This window comes from Parus major, chromosome 1A (assembly GCF_001522545.3).
Source record: "Parus major isolate Abel chromosome 1A, Parus_major1.1, whole genome shotgun sequence".
NCBI lineage: Eukaryota > Metazoa > Chordata > Aves > Passeriformes > Paridae > Parus > Parus major.
In genome coordinates this window covers 61,882,381-61,904,966 of record NC_031773.1, presented here as the reverse complement: position 1 = coordinate 61,904,966, position 22,586 = coordinate 61,882,381, and the positions used below count along the sequence as shown (strand labels likewise).

At 41.3% G+C, this 22,586-nt stretch overlaps 1 protein-coding gene across 3 annotated transcripts in view; it reads left to right on the top strand.

Moving 5' to 3' along the window:
* Positions 1-22,586, top strand: part of PRR5 (proline rich 5) — a 99,275-nt gene that overhangs the window by 34,262 nt on the left and 42,427 nt on the right. Inside the window, exons 2-4 of one of the 3 annotated variants that reach the window (XM_015628766.3) lie at positions 945-1,084; positions 15,343-15,412; positions 15,489-15,602. In XM_015628766.3, coding sequence (XP_015484252.1) covers positions 15,499-15,602 — 104 coding nt within the window. In that variant the 5' untranslated portion in view covers positions 945-1,084; positions 15,343-15,412; positions 15,489-15,498. Of the gene's footprint in view, positions 1-944; positions 1,085-15,342; positions 15,603-22,586 lie in introns of those variants that run through there. The other 2 variants (XM_015628764.2, XM_015628763.2) reach the window with 2 other exon arrangements.

Genomic DNA, 22,586 nt, shown 5'->3' with positions numbered 1-22,586 from the left:
AAAAGCAAGAATGGTTCATACCCAGGATGAGCTAAGCCAAAAAGGACATCCATGTATTTTTAGTTAAATTTAGTGCTGTGTTAGACTTGATACTAATGACTGTCCAAAGTGCAAGACATGAAGAACTGTAGTCAGAATGTGCATGCATGTGAATACCACTGTGTATCTGTGTATGGTATATGTATATGTATGTGTATATGTATGTATAATATATATATATATATATATATATATACATACACATATGTATACACAAACACACACATATATATATGTACATACACACACATATATGAGTTTCCTAATAGTGTTCTATATTTATTGACCAGTTATTTGCAAAAATAATCTTTAAATTATGAAGGTGTTTATGTTGGGGTTAGAAGTCACATAATTCTTAATTGTGCTTCACCTGTTTATTGACTCTGGGGTTGTTAAGTGTGTTCATAGTCACCTCAGAGGGCACTTCAAGACCAGCCCAGGGCAGGCAGTGATATTGTACCCATCATTTGAAGCCCTAAAGAAAGAATTCCCAGTGTTTCCAAATTATGCATTTAAGACTTTCTTGGGTCTTACAGGACATCTACTCTCCAAAGCTAATCACAATAAATCATGCAACATATTTCAAACCTTTTTCTGTCATCTCCTTAATGTTGGGACACAGTATTGCTTGAACTGTCTGTGCCCATGGAAGTTCTCTTGCCTTCTTTAGAGATAAGTGTAGCTTTTAATGTTGGTGCCAGTGAATTGCTCCCCATGAAGAAAATAAAACAGAAAAGGGAAAAGTGCAAGAAGAAATATTTGAGTCAGCAATGAGGTAGAACAGCACTGATTATTGTGCTTATTTTACTTCTGTGTGTCACTATGGGTTTATTAGTGCACTCTTGAAACATATTGTAGAATAGCAATATTTACAATACTGATCTTTTGTTTATCTTTTGTTGCAGAGGTGACTTTTTTTGCAAGGGCCTGACTTTTTTCAACCAGTTTGTATTGCCTGCCAAGAATTTTCATGTTGACTCTTGGAAACCTGCTGCAGAGTCTTCCCTGTTTACTATTCAGTCCTGTTTTCTTCTTCCTTTAGCAGGTAAGCACATGTTTCTGCAATACTAATTCCAACTGGAAAACGTTTCCAAATTCAGACACCCTGGAGAGTTAATTTTGTTTGACTCAGTAGGGTTACCATCTCCAAAATTTCTGCCACAGAAAAATACCTGAATAATAGTGCAGTCCTTTGGAGTCTTTAGCGTCAGTGCATGTCAGTCTGCATCCATCTAATTTTAATGTGACTCAAAAAATGCTATGCATGAACTTTCAGTTGGGAATCTATTTACAGCTGAATCAGGATTGTGATCGAGCAATAGAGAAAATTGCTTGAATTGTTGCTGCCTCAGAGAAGCCTCTAAATAACTTTGTGTCCTTGAGGAAAATAAACCCTGAAGAAGAGAGACAGAATGTGTGATGGAAAAGCTGGGGTGTCACCCACCACAGCACCCTCAAGCTGCACTAGAGCATTCAGCTACTGTTCACCAAGATCACAGTCAATGTTGCAGACACAGATTTAGCTGCCCTGGCTGGCTGTGCACTAAGGCAACGAGGGAATCTTGAATGGCCCATATATGATTGATACATATATATGTATGGGTGTGGCAAGAACAGACACTGAACAGCTGAGCTCTTACATGTCTTACACAGCTGCAGCTTTCCTGCAGGGGGGCATGGCCAAAACCTTAATATTAATTGTTAGGATTGGATTTGTGTTTGAGATTCAAGGTTTTTAGGAAGAAAAACATTTCTAATGATTTATTGAAATTACTTTTGTTTAAAAATGAGAGTGTATGTGGTGGTGTGCAAGTGCATTTATGTGAAAGGAAAGTAAATGTGCTTACTGTGTTACGTTGTTATGTTACTCTGTTTTAACATTATCATCACATGTAAGAACTCTTTTTTTTTTTCAAAACAACTTAGAAATTTTCCCATAAAACAATTGTCAGTTTCCTCCTCCAATAGGATTTCTTTCTGAACATGTAGAGATTTATTTACTTGATCAGTAAACTGCAGAATCTAGCCTCTGACATGGCTTTGGCTCTTTTCCTGTGTTTTTAAGAAATGAGGTATTTTCTAAAGGGTTGGCTCCTGAAAACTTTTATTTTGATTTACTTGGTAAATCAATATAATGCATACTTTCTTCCCAGTCTGTATGAAGTGGGAATGGTGTTCTGTGCTACTTTATTGCAATGGTAGCTGGATTTTCCTGGATTTTCCTCCTGTTACTTGGTCGCATCCCAGGCTGCAGGAGTAAATGGTCGCCTATAAACGATAGTTTGCCAGAACCTTGCATGGCTCTAATCATAGACACAGTGTTGGGTTGGAAGGAACCTTGAGGATCATCTTGTTCCAATTCCCCTGCCATGGGCAGGGACCTCTTCCACTAGAGCAGGTTGTTCCAAACCATGTCCAACACTTCCAGGGATGTGTGCAAGGCCGAAACCTACAGCAGAATTTATTTTGTTCTGTAAACTGGGCACAGATGTTTCAAACTGAGGGAAAAATGAACCCACTCATTTTCACTTGTGCTGCTCTTCTTGTCCCTTAGGATTTCAAGGGTGCTGTTTAGGTACTGCCACTCTGGATTCCCTGACACATGAGTTAAAGATGTCTGTAGCAGAGAGGGGGTATTGTACAATGGGAACTTGATACTCCCAAGTCATGAGGAGTATGGGCATCACTTTTCTCTTCGTAAGTGATTCATCTGGAAAAGGTGAGGGAAGAATTACTCAGGCAGGAAATCCCTGCTACCTCTGCCTGCATTGTTTCAAGCCATACCCAGAAACTTTCTGCTCCTGAGCTTTACAACCCTCCCTAAAATAAATACCCACATCTGCTCTTTGCTAAATTAACAGTCTACCAACTAATCTGCTGCCCAACATCAGTTCTGTCAGCTGCAACTCCAAATACAGCTCCTAGGAAGATTCAGCCTCTGCTAGCAGAATGAAAAGCTGCTTTCATGCTTCAATGAAATATTTTAAACATTCACTGTGTACAATCTGTCTTTGGTTTGTTCATTGTTAAACTTTTTATTCTTGGTATTCCAAATAACTCAGAGTAAACAGACACATGTGTAAGCCCTCTGTTCTTCGTGGAACATTTGCAAACTATCCTATTATAAACTGTTGATAGATTGCCATGTAATCTGTAACCATACTGTGGTGGGCAGTCAGATCAGAGTTCCCACCATGTGAGGAGACATTACTAAACATTATGTCTTGAGCAACTTACCAGCACCCTGACAGAGTGTTTGCTCTTATGAAAAATCACTGCCTTCCCACTGCAAACCCAGAATTTTATAACTACTTGGTCTTTTTTTGCTGCAAAAATGCATTACTTGGCTGATGATATAGTAAACTTTAAGCAATACTTATAGTTTTATTGTACTCAAATTTTATATTCCAACATATTTTTATAGTCATAAGTATTACTTACTCTTCACTGTGGTATGCTCTAATTTAAAGATTTTAGGAGTCTGGCTGTACTGTAACAGGGGCCCTAGGAAACAGGTATTGAAGGCTTCAGGCCCTCATTAGTTTTCATCTGCAGGCCACAGCCTTTGTAAATGTTTGTACATAGGCAATATATATACATAGATTTGTACATTACTTTCTGGATGTGTTCTATGTCCATTTTCTATTTCATGGAAATGTCACAGATTTCAGATCCAGCACATGCAGAAGCCTTGGCATGTCAGGGCCAGTCAGAAATGGCAAAGTGACACATTTGCTCTCCTCATGAGGAGACAGAAGTCAGTAGGAGAGTGTTGAGATAGTAACGAGGGTTAGGAGGGTTTACTGTGTCACAGAAGAAGGAGCACTCATTTTTATAGTAATTAGTATTATGGAATTAGTATTCCTGGGAAAATTGTAACTCTTTGTTTCCTCCCTTTTTTGCCTCCTCCAAATACAAATTCAAATACAAAGAGGAGAACCTGGCAGTATATTTATTTTTTCTTCAATTATTGTTCACTGCTGTAGGGTGTAACTTGAGCTGAAGTCTCCCTAAAATTTCATTTGATTCCATAGCCAGATGCTCGTAGCCAGTCTTTCTGTTGAGACTGTCTTATTAAAGCCTTTGTCCTTTTTCTCACAACCTCTCAATGCCTTTGGTCAGCAGCAGATTCTCCTTGAAATACTAATTTAATATTTCCCAGCTTGAAATACACCTGAGCTTGTACCAGTGATAGCTCTTGAAGATTTCTTCATCCAGGATCACAGCATGTACTTGAGGAATCATAAATTTGTTAACTGAATGCCAGATTATTTACACTTGTATTATGATCAATCAAACAAAAAAACCCTAGGAATGACATTCATGTCATCTAAATTTAGGTGTTTACATCTTGGAATACCATATCCTTATCTGCACTACTCACATTATAATCTCTTTATAGCCAGTGGAGAGAGCAAGCACATACTCAGCATGACTTTCCTGACCAGGTTGAGATCCTTTAAAGGATGCAATGTTTTGCACCTTGAATGTGCCCAGTTTTCTCCAGCAGTTACAGAATGAGATCTGGATTTTCCTGTACATTTTCTATTAACTAGAGCTGAATGAGCTTAAAAAAATGGAAGACCAAACTGGAATGACAGAACTTTATCTCAAGAGTGTCTTAAATTCACCTTCCAGTTCTGACCTCCCAGGCCACCAGGCCACTGAATTGCTATTGCTGTGGTCATGAGTGTCTTGTCTCCCATCATAGGTCTTATGGAGAAGACCTTTTTTCTTAATCAAAAAGAAGAAAGTCATTCAAATGCTGTTTCCAGTTTTCATCTCTTTACTTATTTCCCATCTCATGAATACAGGCAGTAGTAAAATGTAGATACAAGCATAAATATTCTGTCTGTAGATCTACCTGTTAATACTATGTGAAGTAATTCTACCATATAACATATGGTAACCATATAACAGCTTAAGTCTATTATTACATTGAATTTTGTGCTAAGTAAAGGAAGGTATAAGTAGTACCTTTCATTCTCCTCCACTTTCTCCAGGAGAATAGGTCATGTCACTGAGGTCTGAATAATCCTCCAAAAGTTAAATGATAAGGATTACTGAAATAGGGCTTCAAGAAAAGAATCATGATATGGGCTTGAAAATTGATTGGGTTTTTTATGTCTTTAGAACTTGTGTTCTGTATTTGAAACGGGACTTCTAGTTATTCCAATGCCTGGCATTGATAACTTGATGGCATTTTGTGATAAAGGTCTAATAAATGACCTTATGTGTGAAATGCAAGTGAGTCCTGGTTATATTTTCATTAAACCTCTCAACTAGGTCTTAAAGTATCTAATAGTTTTGGATGCATTAGGTTTTGACTACTAAAGTTTAGTCCCTCTCATAGGGAAGGACAATTATACACTGTTAATTATTCAGCCTTTAAAATTAAGGCTTCTGTATTGTTCATTGGTTTGTTGTTTTGGGTTTTTTTTAACACTACTGGGTATCAGCAATAAATTGGAAAGCCTATTGCCTTTTTAAAAAGAATACTTGGAAACATTTGAACCAAGATATTTTTGTTGAAAGCATTAGATAGGAAACACTACAGTAAAAAAACACTGAAACTTTCTATTTTATTCCAGAGGAATATGTTTAGATGTGTTTATGTTTAAACTGATATGCTAAATTCTTGTACGAAACAAATCAGGGAAATCAAATTCAGTCAATGAATCAAAAACCTGGAGTCAAATTATCTTTATGCCAGTAGTAATCAAAAGTTCAATTCTGGATACTCTCCTTCCCCAGAGAGTTCAGATCTGGATCCAAAACTTTTTCTTGGAACTAATCTCTGTAACAGATGACTAATAAAAACAACATAATGGCATGCACATATATTCATACACTTATCTCCTTTTTAACATGTGGAAGATTAGATGAGCGCCAGGACAATTTTAGATTTATTTTATGAAAAAGTGATTTGAGTCCTTGCCCTGTCCTCCTCCCTGACTCCTCCAGTCTGCTCAAATGTTTGTGTTGCATAGACAAACACTGCTGAAAGCAAGACTGTTTTATTTATTTTTAGCAAGAAGATAAAAGTTTTGGTTTAATTTCTTCCCCATGTTCATCACTTAAATTAAACAGATTACCTAAAAATTCATGCAAACAAATGGCATCCAAAGTCCCCTTGTCCATTTTGTAATTGCATGCAGCAATGATTACAGTCCCACAGAAGGTATTTTTGCATTTTGTTTTCTTTCCATACACTGATGATTCACTCCTTAGAAGGGATTCACCCCTTTTAGGAGAGAGAGGATTGACTGGTTTCCTGACCTTTTATTTCTGCAAGTAGAAATGCATGAACTCACTTGGAAAAAATAAGAACCAAGCCAAAACATTACACAGGATAAAATTAATTCCAATTCTGACCATTCTGAGAGGGACAAAAAAGAAACATTTTTTTCCTCCTTTTCTATCTTTTGACCGAGGCCCCTGTAATTTGAAAGCACCAGAATATCACAGCAGGGACTAAAGCTTTAATGATGCAGCAAAACTGGAAGACCCAAATGGTGCTACCACTGCTCAGGTATGTACCAGGAGTGTGGGTGGAGAAAACCTGTGTTCCATATATGGAGGACAGAGCAAAAGTGTAAGACAAGGAGGTTCTTGGAGGTTCCTGGTTTGTTTTTCCAGGGTCACAGAGTGTCCTGTGGGAAGCATCTCACACCATGGGTGCTGGCACTCGGTTTTTGTCCCATCAAAAAAGGGGATAGCACTGGGCTGGTCCCTCAAGCTGCCTAGGGGAAGAGAGTAGCAGGATTCCTCTTGTGTTTGCCCTGCCATCACTTCCCCTTCCATTCCAGGTGGGAAACCCAAAGAGGGGCGTCTTTTATTAAAAAAAACACGTGACAAACAGCTGTTGATTTATAAACCTTTGTGGGAGTTAAGCTGTTTTTCCCTGTGAGGGGCTCATCAAAGAGTTAAAATGTAGTTAGAAGCAACAAGGAGCACATTTTCACAGGCAGGTGCATGTTTTATTGGGTTTTTTTGTGTTTTACATGGCTGTTTTCAGGGCTCCCTCCCCACTCACCTGAGGGGGCACAGCCCCAGCCCAGCCCAGCTGCCTTTCCAGGTGGCCTCATCACCTCAGGTGTCATTGTGTTCCATCCTTGAGCAATGGGCCTGAAATGAAATTTTAGAAAAAGTAGGCTGACACAAATGTTTTTTCCAGATTTTAAGAGTCAGGATGAGCAAAGGCTGCAGTTTTTCCACAGGACCAAGCTTTGTCCATCCTCCTGTGATCTTCCCCTCAATGTGAAGATGTTAAGTTGGTGAAGTTTCGTGTAAACCTCTCTGTAGAGACCAAAGTATCTCAAAAGCACATGAGACAGAGATTTAAATGTGGAGATTACCACACTCCAGGCTTTGTCATTCATTAAAGGTTTTAAGTTAATTTATTTTTTCTGGTGGTATTCCCAAAATGAAGCATGCTCCACAGGAAGCAGTTCACATAAGAGCTGGCTGCAAGTCTGGGACTACCTGGCCTATAGCCGTCTGTATGAAGGAGTTGTGCATTCTAGAAACATTGCTTTTTGTACCAGGATCTCAGCAGAACATGTGGGAGCCTTGCTCAAGTCCTTCAGCTTTTCTGTTTCAGAATGTGGGACCTCAGTCCAGGTGGTTTTTCAAACTGCTGGTCCTAGAGCAGCCAGCCTGGAAGATCTTAGATGGCTCAGAGCTCCCAGTGCTGTGAAGCCTAAAATGTTTACAGTTCCAGCAGTTTTCTGAGGGGTGCCCAAAAAAAAACCAAAAAAAAAAGAGCATGCCTTTGGAAAGCTTGAACTGTTTTGCAAAGTAAAGTTACTATACTATAATGATTTGGAGAACAAATCATTTGAAATGATGAAATGGAGCCTGGTGAACAAAATAGCAGGACTCATCAGGAGAGAGAGACAAGGGACATACCATAACATAGATGAAGACACACAGATCTTCTGGATGATGCCTCTGTTCTTCCACTGCATCCCCCAGTAGTTTGAGGAGGCTGGTGTTCATGCTTACTTTAGAGAAGGAGGAGTTCCTCATCTAAGTATCTAGTTGTTGTTACCTCGTGGGGAAAAAAATGTTTTCTGCAAGGAAATGGAATGTGCTTTACCTCCTCCATAATGAGGCGTTCCTCCTGGGTGATAACTCAGATGTCGATACCATATTGTGTCTGATTGAAGACTGAGATGGGCTAATGAGCTGCAGTGACAGTGAAGTTTTTCCAAATACTGCTGTGGAGTCTAAAAAATTACATCACTCTGCCCTTTGTTATAAATTATTTCCCAGAGCATCCTGAGAAAACACTCACAATGTGATACATACTTGAGAGGTCATACATACTTGAGTACTGGACCTGCTGATCTGGTGAAATGAAGATTTAAAGGTACAAGTATAAATTTGTGCAATTAAGACTTTTTATACTCTGGCTGTTTGCACTGCCCAGTATCTCAGTTTGCAGGGACTGTCTCAGCATGAGAAAGTGTGAAGGATGTGTGTGTGAAGGATGGCAAGAGGTCCCCATTTTTAAGTTCCTGTGAAAGTTCCATCACACTGAATGCTGCAGAGTCCAAGTGCACAGATAGATGTTGCAATTTTGGATTGTCTTTTAAATCTCTCTGGTGCTTTTTCCATTAAGAAAGACATCCTTGTGAGGCAAAGAGAGAATGATGAATTATCTGAAAGAATCCATTGAACATCAGGCTTTTTTTGATTCTTGCAGGACTACAGGATTTGTTCCAAAGTGCTATAGTACCATGCAAATACCAGCAACGTAATACCACGAGAGTCAAAGATTCCCCAGGTTTGCAGAGCTGGCTCTTGCATTGCTTGAGTCAGAAGTAACCTCCCTGACTTAGGCACAGTAATCTCAAGGCACAGTTCATGTTTCTAGCCATGCTCTGAGAGAACATTACACAAGCAATATGGCTTTGAGAGAAAGATGGGATATTACTTGTAACTAACAGCTGCCCACCAGTGCAGTTCATTAGAAACTCAGTGAGTTGCTGAAGTGGGTTGTTTATCTTGGTGACCTTCCAAGGCAATCAGAGCCCTCTTGGAAGACCTTAAATCAGAAATGCTTGCATATAAGAAAAATAGCACCATGCAGCACACATTTCCGATCTCTCAGGGCTCACAGATTTGGAAGGCATGGTACCATATATTACTGTAGAAGTCAGCACTGAGCTACTGTAGCTGCTGCATCAAGGTCATGGTGTTCTGGGAGCCAATTAAAATTATGCAAGATAAGCAATTTTGGAAAGAATTCACATAGAGCTCAGGAAGGCAAAAATCACATGTATTATGAGCTCAATTACTTTGTAAGATTAATTTTCCACTATCTCATGATCTTGTAATAAGAGCACAAAGTATTGAAATGTTTGGTTTACTTATTGATCAGAACTCTTGAAATATTACTTTCTGAATCAAAATTTAAGATTTGACTTCCATTTAAGAGCAAAGTTTTGAGATTGTCCTGGAGTATACACTGGTTACAGTGGATTGCTAACTCACTGAGTGGGCAGCAGTAATTCCTGAAACAGGTGCATTTGGCGCTCAGAAACCCATCTCCTTTCCTGGGTGCATGTGAGTGGAAGGTGGTAATGCCCCAGGTCATATAATCCAGAGCATTGGTCCTCTCTTCCTCCAGCAGAACAACTGAATTTTTTTCGACCACTGCACTGTCTTTAATTCCCAGAACCTTTACAGAGATAACTAGAAGCAATACTACAAGCCAGGAGCATTGATTTATCATGGAAAGCTTGGTATTTTGGATGGGGGTGTAACAGGCCTATTCCTGTCCTTATTCTCTCCTAGTGCCTTTGTCCTGAAGAACACAACAAAAAAGATTTAGCTGTCTACTGTATTTTAACAACTGCTTGTATTGCTCTGTAAAGCCAAAAACTGCTGACAAAGAGGGTAGGATTTCATGGATGCTTTCAGCAGGTATTGCTCAACTGTGTTAGATTATGCTGGGGACAGGGATCTATATCTGAGCTCAGGGCCCTGTTTTGCTGACTGAAGAACAGAGTGAATCCCCAAAGGGAAAAGGGTAAAGAGGAGTTCACAGTCCAAACAGGCAAACTGAAGCCTTGATTCCCTGAGAGCCAGCTAAAGTGTGGTTTTTCAAATATTGTTAATACCAAATTTTCGTTTATATTTAAAAACTGTCTGAGGAAGAATTAGCTAGCTAAGAAAGACAAAAAATGAAGAGGGAGTATAAAAGCTAAGGGTGAAAGAGAAGCAGGAAGGGAGCAAGGTGAGGAGGCTGAGAAGCTCAGTGTACAGGTAATAAATGTCATCCATCAGTAGACTATGGAAAGAAACTAGAAGTGGATGATTGCTGCAGTCTGGATGGTTCTTTGCTCCAGACCTTTGCAGGCCTCTCTGCTGAGAAAATCTCCTAGGCACACCCATGGTGCTCTGCCTCACACTGAAAAACTTCTGGAAGGAAAGGTCCAGGAGATGGGCCCATCTGCAGGTTGGCATGACATGGATAGCCATGTTTGGTGGAAGCCAGTGTATCTCTGAGGCAGGCAGTGGAACTGCAGCAGCCATGGCTTGCCTGAATATCAGTGCTGAAGCTTTGCAGATGGTCTGTAAACTGCAGAGCATCCCTTGCTAGCCCTAGTCAAAGGGCTCTTCATGGGTGTCACCTTGTGATTGCTTAGGGAGGAGATACTGTCATGAGCATTTCTTTGTCACAACCTAAAAGACAAATGCCATGTGTGAATCCCACATGGAGGTGAAGGGGCAGAAAGCCCAACTCTGTCCACAGGGAGGCAGCTGTGGTCACATGGGCATGGCTGGTCACAGGATGTAGAAGCACAGGATGTGTTCCAAAGGTTGGGAAGACATCTAAGTAAGGCCAAGTCCTCTCTTATAAATCAGGGCTTGGCTGTGGTGAGGGCAGAAATAAGATAAAGGACTAGCAAAACCAAGGCCGTCCTAGGACTAACCTCAATAAACAAAAAGGCATCCTTGAGAATGCCTTTATCTCCAGAGGTTGCAGAGAGTCACTGGGATGGAGGAGGAAGGGTGTAAATAGACCCTCTTTGGTCTACTTTCTTTACTCTCTTTATTCTTTATTTTCTGATAATAAAGGAGCTTTATGTAGCAAAGGAATTGATGAGTCATAAGGTTTACAACTTCATTTCCTTCTGGCTCTTTTTATTTTTTCCTGATGGTTGCATCTCCTTCCTTTCTGCCTCGTCCCTCATCTGCTGGTGTGGCAGGATGTCCTTTAGGAGAGCTATGCTGTTCTGTCAGAAGACTAATTCCTGAGCTTTGGTATGTGTCAAGGCATACCTTAAGTTTTGTGGTGTAGTTTATGAAAAACTAAAATGCATTTTTCTAGGGAGATTTTAAACTCCTCTCTGCCATTCTCTTCTTTGGTTGTGAAGTGTACACCACTCAGCATCACTACAGGATGTTCTGCAGTCTTCTCCAAAAGAGACAGGGAGATAAAGTGAAGTAGTGGGCTGCTTTTTTCTTATCCAATTAAAATTTTTATTTATTGAGTTGTTTTGTTTCATGGCAAAGCTCTGAATGGTGAATAAAGCTGAGATGGCAAATTCTCTTACTGTTTGCATCCTCCCACTGGTAGCGATACCACTGCAGTGCTCACTTGTCATTGCAGTACCAGAGTGGTGTAGTCTAAAACAAGTTGACCCATAGCAGCCACAGCTTTATTACGGATTTCATATATTGTAAATTTCATAATGTTTCCCATTGTGAACATTACTTTTTACTTCTTTTCCCCTCTCATCATGGTCAAAAAGAAACTTTTAAGTAGACAGTAGAATTAAACTGTAAAAATTAACATAACATTAGGTAAATAAAATGTAAGGTTCTTTCTTTTTATTTTTTTTTTTTTCATTAAATCTCATTCTTTTGAAACCAAGTGTATGCTTGGGGAGGACTGCCTGGAATTTTTTTTCTAATGTTTTCTAGGCACAGCAATACAATCTTTATACCACAGGTCCCAGCAAGAATGTTGCAGGCAAAACTGACATAGCAGGAGGAAACTGTGGAGTGACTCCTGTGATTTTAAAAGCAGCATTTGATACAAGGTCCTGGATCTGTATGTTAACATGGTTTTCTAGTAACAGCATAAATCCTCTTCAACTTCCAGCTCGTATTTATCTACCTATATATTGTTTTAGGCCTTAAAATAGAAGTAAGTCCAGGTAAGCAGAAATTCCCCTATGACTCTAGCAGCTCTGGGACTTGCTGTGCAGTCATTCACAGGATGTGGTCCCCACAGATCAAAGAATTCTTTTTAGTAGAGACAGGCCTGTTTTTACAGGGAGAAATGTTACAGGGGAAGAGAATGAGCTACGGCTGGCAGTGCCTTCCTCACTGAAGTGGTAATGTGGCTCTGATTAAACTGTTTAACCTTTGAGCTGCAGGTTTTGTGTGAGCTTAGTAGTATTAGTACCATGTATGGCAAGCTGGGTTTAAGTGAATTAACCTACCAGTACTTGACAGTCTCATCTCTGTGATTGCGCTGAGTGCAGCTGTTCTGTTTAAGCAGCATGTAGTGCTCCTTACTGAACCTTCTGGAGGTCTCCTCCCAGTCCCCAGTCCTCCCCTTCCTCCCAGTGAGTCCAACAGTGCTCTCACCCCTCTCCATGGCCAGTGCTGAGCAGTCTGTGCTGCTGAGCCTCTCTGGAAGCAGTGCTGTATTGACAGCACTTCACCAGTGGCTGCAGAAGCACAGCTGTAGCACAAGCCCTTCTGAGGAGTTCTGACTCCTGCATTGCCCTCTGGCCACCTGGGCCCCAGAAATCCCCAGCTACCTGCAGCAGTTCCTCTGCTGGAATGGGAAACAGAGGTCCAAGATCTTCTGGTGTCTCTGCCACCCTTATGAAGTGGGCTGGGAAAGTCACACCACCTCTCTCTTCTTCACTTGTAATGCTGAAGTGCAGATTTTATCTTCTCCCTTCTTACCCAAGCACTACTTAGGTCAAGTTAATGAATGACATGAAGTCAAGCATGTCCGTGGACTCTCAGCATGGTATAAATATGTAGGATTAATCTGCAGTTATGGGTGGAAGTAGCCCTTGTTGAAAATTATTTATTTTATCATAAATCAACATTTGATCAGGTGTAATCAAAGAAAGGAGAAAAGAGTGTAGAGAAAACCTGTCTCCTGTTGCAAATTTTTCAGGATATTAGAATGCTGGCTTATGATTTGGTGCATGAGTTGACTCTGAGTGTAGTACAGGTTGATGGGGTGACATATAAATAGAATAACTTCTACAGGTGTAGTATTTTAACCATACAGACAGAATCAAAGTGCTAAAAAATGCAAGGATTTAATCCAGTATTATAACATTTTGCAAAAACTATTAAATTCACAGAATGTGGGAAGAAAAAAAGCAAAATGAAATTAGAGGGAATTATATTGCCACTTGTTTGTCTAACTAGCTTTTTCACTTCACAGGGCAGACAAACATTTTATCTGAACCCTTAGCAGAAACTTAGGCTGATTTGTGTTCCCCTGCTCTCCCCAGCCATATTGTCCACAGAAATGTAGTGCCCTTCATCCCATTTGGATAAAGCAGTGTTCTGCTGGAGCTGTGTTTGCTCCCTCATTTGTATGCTGTAGAAGACATCTCATCCCTTAGAATATGGAGATATATATATATATATATATATATATATATATTTATGTATTTGTTTTCCTTTTGCTGCCGTATACATAATGAATCGTTGTTTGTTTGAAAGAATTAAACATCTGGAAGAGACTGGGGATAGTCAGGTCTTTGTCCTTAGGTTAGATGTGGGGCTGCAGGTCCCTTCCAAAGTGATATGTTATATTCCATCTACTGTGCTGCTCATTTGTATTCTTGAGAGTTTTGGTGTGGGAAGGGCAATTAATACAATGCTAATTCAAGCAGTGGGATAAAATCACTATGGCTAAAAGTGGCTCAAGGTAAAAATAGATTTATTTCTCTAAGTAGTTCTGTAATTGGTCCCCATGGAGCTCTCACAAACTACATCAAATTATGGAAGTAAATATTTATATGCAATAATCTTATCTGACTTTGGTTGAATAGTGAGAGGAATTGTTTTTTTACTAAAATATGTCAGTATATGATGCACATAGGGCAAAGCTGTCCGTGAGAAATTGAGTTTTCCTGTAGAGTAAGCTTTGCTATGTTATTTGGACACCAACAAAGCTGGTTATACCTGAATCTAGACAACAGGCAATCACAGATGAAAAGAGTAAGTAGGAAACAGGAAGAAAAAAAAAAAAAAAAAAGAAAGGATAAGTTCTTCTATTTCTTCTACTCTTTGCAGTGAGTGTGAAGTTACTCTGCAAGAAGCCTTTGTGGCTTTTACCAGACTATGCAGATCAGTGCTGTAGCAATAAAAGAGCAATTCTTATGTTCTGGATCAGTCTGTTGCAAACTACCCCAGAAGATTAGCCAGGCATTCCTGGATTTAAAACAGAGCTGGAAGTGAGTGACAGCGAACTAAGCATGGGGTGGAGTCTTGCAGAAGCATATCCTTCAGCTTCACTGCTGCAGTCAGTCAACTTTCCTTTGAAGATAAGACACCTGGGGCTTTTGTAGAAACTTACTGCAGCTGTTATCACAATTTAAAAATAAAAAAACCAAACAATACAGGCAGAGAAAGGCAAATCATCTGGCTCTTCTGTGCACCATCAGAAATTCCTCCAAATGCTAAACCCCAGACCATCACTTTTCATTCCGCAGTTATGTTGCTTGCGAATCCTTTGTGTGAGGCTTTGAGCCAGAGCAGCCTCTGAGCGTGTGGATGTGGACGTATGAGTGAGAGTTGGAGTGTTCAGTGTCGCAATGTGGCAGGGCACAGGCAGTTATGAAACTTCCCAATAAAGTCTCAGGGCGTCAGTATTGGCTACTTGGGTTTGTTTTGTTTTTGGTTTGCTTTTTTCCCTGTCTGTTGCCCTCCAGTTTCGTTTCCATTTATGAGAGCAGGAAGAGGGGCGAGAGGTTGGGAAATGCTGCAGGACCCCCCCAGGCTGCTGGAGGAGCCAAGCAGTTCCCATGACAGGTGGAGCACCGCAGTGCTGAGCCAGATTCCCAAGACATGCTGCCAGGGGCCAAGGGGAAGGGAAGCCTTCACACTCGGGGCAGCTGTGGTTACAAGGGGCCCCTTCAGTGTGCTGTGGCAGCAGCCAGAAGTTGGACTTATTTTTTGAAAGGACTGGAGAAATTATTAACCACAGTTGATGACGTCAGAGTTGATCTGATTAAAGGTTTGTTTTCTTGCTGGCAGAGGTGTGCTCCCTAGAGACCGGTTCTCTCTTCTTTTTTTTTTAAGTTTCTTTTTTGAACAGCAAACGGAGGGAACTGCTCGCACTGCTGCTGCTGCCGCTGCTCCAGCTGCGTGTGTATGTGTGTAAACAGGATGGTGTATCTGTAGCTGCCACACGCAAACACACATTTGACCATGAGGACTCTTCGCAGGTTGAAGTTCATGAGTTCGCCCAGCCTCAGTGATCTGGGCAAGAGAGAGCAGGCAGCCTTGGATGAGCGGGGGACACAGCAGCGCCGGGCCTGCTCCAACGCTACCTGGAACAGGTAAGGTCACACAGTGTGCTGGCTGCTGGCAGTCTCCCCGTGCTCCTGCAGTGGGATTGATGTGCAGGTGGCTGCTCTGTGAGCGGCAGGCTGGGCTGGCTCCCACCTCGGCAGGCTCACAGGCTGTCTTGGTACATGCACTGAAGCTCTCACTCAGATTAACACAGGAGTGCCTTTTTCCCCTTGCTCTTAAACTTTCTCTGAAGGATGATAACAGAGAGACATCCCTGCCTTCCCTTCAGCCTTTGTGACAGACAACGACTTGTTTCACAGCATCCAGCTACAAATATATCTTTGTGTCTATCTAAATATTCAAAGTTTATGTGGCTTAGGTTACATTTAAAAAAAAGAATTACTTGTGCACAACTATTAAAATACATACTTCCTCTCTGTATATCTATGGCTGTTGCTGGTAGTTGATATAGTTATGACAAAGTCTACTAAGTTTACTCATGCTAGTACAAATAGATGTGTGTGTGCGTGTATGTACACATGCAAACACCTGCACTTTGGACAGGGAAAATAAGCCCTGATTTTTCCTTTACTTTGTTTATACATTTTAATTATATGGCTGTTTTACAAGAAAATCTATGCAAACATTTGCTGTGAATGTGTCCATTAGCTCAGCCATTCAGAAAGCATCTTAATGTCTATTTTGGTGACAATCTTAAAAGATTAATCTAAGCCTCTAAATGGTTAGGAATTAAATTCTAAGGTCAGTTTTGAAAATGAAATGTCACCTCCTAGATCACAGCTTGGAAAGTGTCATTTGTAGTATTTTATAATTATATGGTGGTAAAACTGTAGGAAGAGAAAGACCGGTGAACTACAGATACATTTGTTAAAATTCTGAGAAAAATAAAATATATAAAATATCATATCTTCTGTCCTTCTCACCACTAAATTTGTAGTTTCATGTCTGTATTAAGAAATAGTTGTTGAACGCCAACAGTGCACTAAACTCTGAAACTGTGCTGACCACAAAAGAGACTGAGTTTCTTCTCAAATATCATGCTGTTTGTATGAACCCGAGTTGTACTGGATGTGTGGATGGATGGTGATGGTAGTTCAAGGATAGATTGGGCCATCTTGAGTTGTGCCAGTTGGGACTTTATTTGGCCAGTAGCCCTAAGGGAAACAGCAGGGAGTAAGAGACTCGTGGGTGGGGATCAGAATAGAGTCCCCTGAGCCTTTTTGTGATGGTGTGCTGACAGCTTTTGTTGGCAGGGGTTAGCTTTTCCAGGTCTTGCATGTGGGGAGGGAGCTGTGGAGGTGCAGATGCAAAAGCAGAGCAGGTCACCCGGCTTGCTGGAAGGCAGAGAGTTCCAGGCTTGGGGCTGCTGCTGATTCTCAAGCTAAAGGATTTTCCTAGTTGAAATGAAGCAAGAGTTTGTTACTTTTAATTTGGACAGGACAGGTACAGCTCTGGCCAGAAGTGCTTGCCAGTCAATGAGATGGACATCTGCACGTTTCATCCAAACAATTACACAACTGTCCCATTGCTGTTCCTTGAATAGATGTCAGTGGGTCTTAAATGATACTGAATTAGATGGATTAAGAAATTATACACTGTAGCTTCTGCCTATCATCAGTGCATGTCTATCTTGACATATATAGCAGAGTCTAGTCTTGGGGGAATCTGTGTTCATCTCTCCTGGGGAGACTGTAATGTTCCTGGACATCTGAAATTTGACTCATTCCAAAATCTGGTCTGGGTTTTTAAAGTTTCAAGCTGTGGAATTTCTTTTAATTTTCTACTGCAAAATTTGAACAACCCAACATAGGACACTTTGCATACTTTGGTTTACAGGAATATTTTTCCTTCCAAATGATATGATTGCTTGTGTTGTTTCATTCTGTGCAAGCATAAGAGCTTGCTGATCAAGGAAGTCAAGATGCAGCAGCAGAGCTCTCCCCTCTCACCAAGCCTGGCTGTTCTATATTTAAATGTCTGCTGCTTTCTTGCCTAATGTTAGCAGCTGTGCCTGGGTGTGGCATATGTGTATCTGCTTCTCAAAGAAGCTTTGAATTCAGTTCATGAGAACTGAAGTGGGGAGAGCTGAAGCACAACACACATCAGGTTCAGCCCCACACAAACTGGCTGATCCCATGCTGAAAGGCAGATCTTTGAGGCAGAGCAGGGATGCTGCCCCTGGCCATGCCAGGGAGTGAAAAGCTGAAGTGCTGCTAATGGGGTCTTTTGCAGGACAGCAGCTCAGTCACTGGGGGCATTTTTGGAGGAGGGGGTGGATGCATGGCTGCCCTTCTGCACTTGTTCTGTGTGTGGCCACCGTGGTCCAGTGATGCCACAGCTGCCTCCTTCACACCAGTCTCAGCTCAGACTGTTCATACCTGCAAATTCTTTCTGCATTTTGACACCAGGAGAGGACAACCTGAAGGAGCCTAATTCAGCCTACTGGGGGAACGTAGCACTGTGGTAGCAAGGAAGGTCACTTCCTCCTCCCTTCATGTCTGAGCTAAAATGCAGTGAAACTTCTCAGCACTGTTACATCAAAGGGAAATTGGTGCCAAGCTGCTGTCTGCTATTAGGCAAATGAGACTTTATATCATGGCTTTTTCAGAGCTTGCTTTCCCATGAACCCCAGATCTGTGCAGCAGAACACTGTTGGTGCAGTTAACTGGCAACCAACAGCAACATAGCGGGACAATACACTTCATTACAGCTCACAGAATTTGCACTGGATTAAAATAGTTTAGATTTTTTCACTAGGTGTAAAATCACTTCAGGCAAAAATGAGGGCTGAATGCTGACTAAACCAATTGGACTGAGAAACCCAGGAGTTTTAATCCTGAGCTCACACACCAGGGGGCCCACTCAGGCCAAAGAAAATCCGTGGCAGGATTTTCATTCTGACTGAGCTAGCACAGACAGCCTCATCAGGAGCTGATACTGTCTGAGTTGTGCTCTGGAAAAACCTCTAGTCAAAGGTTCTTAGATCCTCTTTGATGTAAGAAAATTCACAGAGGCATGAAGGAGTAGGAGATAGCAAGGAAAAGGTGAAGAAAACAGGTAAATTGCTTTTGACATTAATGAGATCAGCAGTAAATCTGAGGAGACATACAAATCAGAAAGGATTTTAAGGTCTGGGCTAATTTTTTACAGTAAACAATTTGCTGTAAAATAACTTTTACAGACATGAAAACCTTTCATCTCCTAATTTAAGATGAATGTTTTTTCAGATGACAGGAAGGCTTTTCCAGTGGAGAAAATATTCCAGACCAGCATATTTTTCTTCTGTCAGTTTTTATTTAGAAATATTTTAAAGTATTTCTGCCTGTCTGAGGATCACCCTTTTTATTCTGACCCTTTATTTGAAGCCCTCTGTGGAGTGTTTGGCACTCTCTGTGCATGGGGGGCAGACAGAATCTCACTGTAGGATGGGAGGAAGAACAGGGCTGGTGAAAGAGACTTCCCACTGGCCAAGCCACCACTGCTCTCCATGGAGAATTTTCCAGCCATGACTACAGTAACAGAAGGTGGTGGTGGTGGTAGTAGGGAATTGCTGCTCCCCATAGCCCTCCAGAATAATTTACAACTCCCTGAATGCAGGAAACCAATCTTCTTTATCCTACAGTCCATAGAGATACTAACTCTTAGTAACACTTAGTAGAGATGCTAACTCTTAATAACACCTCCAGGAAGTCCCCTCACCTGTCTGTCTCAGTTTCTTGGTTTGTAAGAGCAGTGATTATAGTTGGTGAACTAATGCCTCCCTGACTCTTTGAAGAGGGAGTTTTCCAGACCAGCTTATTTTCACTTGTATGACCAAGTGCTTAATTGCAGCCTGTCCCTCTTTGCAGTTTGCCTTACCTTGGGTGGAAATTCCTGGAACATAAGTGAACTAGCATCTAGAAGCTTATTTTGGAAGGGTCAAGGCCCTTCCCTGCCAAGGGAAGGTTGGTGGAGTTGCAGCTGGACTGAAGCTGTGCTGAAAATTGGCTCTTCCCAATTTGATTGTGCTAATTCAGAAAAATGATGTTTTACTCTGGAGCAGGAGTGTCTTCAAGAAGGTTTTGATGCAGCTATATCAGGTTAATTATTGTTAATTAGCTGTTCATGTAACTGTGCAGAGGAAATTTGCCCTAACTGATTTAGTCCATTTTGAAAGTGGAAATGTTGTCAAACTGCCTGGTAGTCAGAGGGTGTGATTATTGACACCCATTGTTTTTCCTTCTGGACTTCACCTGGAACTCTGGGAGAATTTGCAAACAGTACATAAAAATAAGTGATATTTTCACCTATGCTGTTTGCACACAAAGGCAGTGACTGCTTTAGAGACCTAAAATTATCTGTGGGATGTTTGTGGGATGTTGATGTTGGCCAGTCCTGCTGCTTTGCCAGGAAATCATGAGCTGGAAGGGCCATGGCCATGGTTGAAACACACAGAAGATCAGGACTTAAAAGACTTGCAAGCCCAGCTTTGGAGTTGTTCCTGATCTCTATGGCCAAACTGATTCTGACCTGACAGAAAACTGTTTTAATTGCAATAGTTTTTCCTTCTTGGCTTCTAGATGTCAGTAAAAGAACATTTATGGGTGGTACTAGAAGGAGCCAGGCTCCCACTCCAGTGGTGTCTGGATGGGCAGATAACTCAGGAGAAATGTATGTTTTGGTGGTATTGAGCTCTGTAGGCAGTAGCATATAATAGACTGATAATGTGCAAAATCAGAGTAATTTACCCCACCTGCCCCTGTTGGGCTGATTGTGAGTGCCATCAGCAGGGATCCAGCTCTGTGCTCCAGGGATTTACACCTTCCAGATCCCTTCATGGTGCAGCTAATGGTGGGGAAATCCTGTGCTGTGTGTGCTGGAGCTGCCATTCCCCACATTTTAATCAGCTGGAGTCACCTCCTCCTGTGGAGGTTCAGTAAAATGTGGAATGAGTTGTCTTTCAAAAGAGATGAAGTTTCTTAGGCTGATGAGTTGATTTTTGTGGTTGTGAGTGCTGCCTTGGTTTAAGGTAGTTTTGTGTGGCAATTGTAGCTACAGTGGGATAGATAAGTACAATATACATAGCTGGAGCCATTTGACATTTTGTTGTCATTCTAAAAGCATTCCCAAAAAACCTGGTCTCTAAAGTTTTCACATCCTGATTTTCTCTCCTCCTGTGAGCCTGCTCAGTAGAGTTTTTTGGGCTCTGTTGGACTCTTTTTGGTCTCCTGCAGTACCTTGTTTCTGTGCACACACTTAAACACAAAGCAACAACAGAGGTGTTCACAGTAATATTAGTGCATGACTGCACCCATTATTAACTTCCATGTTGTAAAAGAGTTACAGAAGGGAGTTTACAGGGCATTTCCAGTTCAGGTTAACTATTGCAATAAAAGTTTCATTATATACATTATTGACTTAAGCCTCAATGCAAGCTGGTTGCAGGCACAGGTGAAGTGATCCACCCACCACAAGCATCTTGCAGGACTTCTGTGTGTAAGCAACAGCTCATATTTTCTTTACACCAAAAGGTTGAACCATTCTGACCAAATATTTTTAAACAATCATTTGTTATAGAAACCCATTGATTTGAGTGAGGTCTGGGTTTGTTTTTTTCTTTAGCTTTAGGCAACTAAGAAGATTTAAGCAAACTTTTCATTATCTGACACCAACTGAGGCCACCAAGAGCATCCCAGTTATTCCAACTCCTCTGTGTCTGCTCTTAAGCAAGTGTGGAGGACCAGTTCCAGTGCCATTCCCACGAAACCTGCAGGCAGGGGCAGTATCCTGCACCCTCCATACAAGCACTGCTGTCTGTGATGGGAAGGAAAGGCAGGTGGTCAACTTAATGAGGCCAAGACTTGTTTTCCAGACAAGGATATTGTCCCTCACTACTAGGGAGTTCCCAGGAAGACTAAAAGTTCACTGCTTGGGTGTTCTATGTCAATGCTCACATCCTGTCCCCTTTAATTCTGGTTAAAAAAGCTTACTCTCTCTCATTTCTTTGAGGAATAATAACGGACCTGTTAAACTGGAGAGAGAAGACCTCTCCCTTATTTAGAAAGGGGTGCCAGAGAGAGAGTGAGAGAGCACTTTGCCTTTTAGAAGAGATGTTTAGTCATTCTTCTCTTCCTAAGTCTGGCAGGCAACATTGCAAAGTTCATTTCTGAATCAGAAGAGTGTGTAGAGACTGCTTGTTTCATTCACTACATTAATCTTATTTCCCTTATTACTCATAATATTAAAACACCCAAGTCACTTCACTGTATACCAGAGACATTTATCTGCCAATTTTCAAAAAATCATAAATTTAGTGTGTCTGTATGAGCCAGCCAAAATAATCTGGGTTAGATTGTGAATGTATGTCTGTGTTTGTGGGGAAAGAGGGACTGCTGTGGCAGCAGTCATGTGTAAGGTTTTGGAAACATCTTCAAAGGAACAAAAGAGAGAAGAAGATAATGGTTCTTATTTCTGCTTGCATCTGTATTTCTCCACAGCAGGTCAGACCCTTCACCTGCCACTTTTAGTTTCCTTTTTCCTTAGATGAAGGTGGCTGTGCTTTTCTGATAGTGCATCTCTTTGCTATTGTGTCCCTGCATTTTGAATCTCTCAGTGAACAGCGTTGAGTTTACCTTCCAACCAGTCCTCTGCTCACAGCTGGCATTGAAATGAGCTGTCTTATCATCGGCCTGGGAAAGTTTAATGTGTGCACTGGCACTCCTGAGGCACTTTCTGCTGCTGCCTGGCATTTCTCCTGCAATGACATCCCCTTGGAGTGGGAGCAGCCCCGTGCAGCTGGATCTGGCCCTGGATCAGGCCAGAGCTGACCAAGTCTTCCCAGCACCTGAAGGGAGGCTACAAGAAAGAAGGAGAGAGACTTTTTACAAGGACGTGTGGTGACAGGATAAGGAGGAATGTCTTCAAACTGATAGAGAGTAGGTTCAGATAGGATATCAGGAAAGAATTCCTCCCTGTGAGGCTGGTGAGGCCCTGGCACAGGGTGCCCAGAGAAGCTGTGACTGCCCCATCCC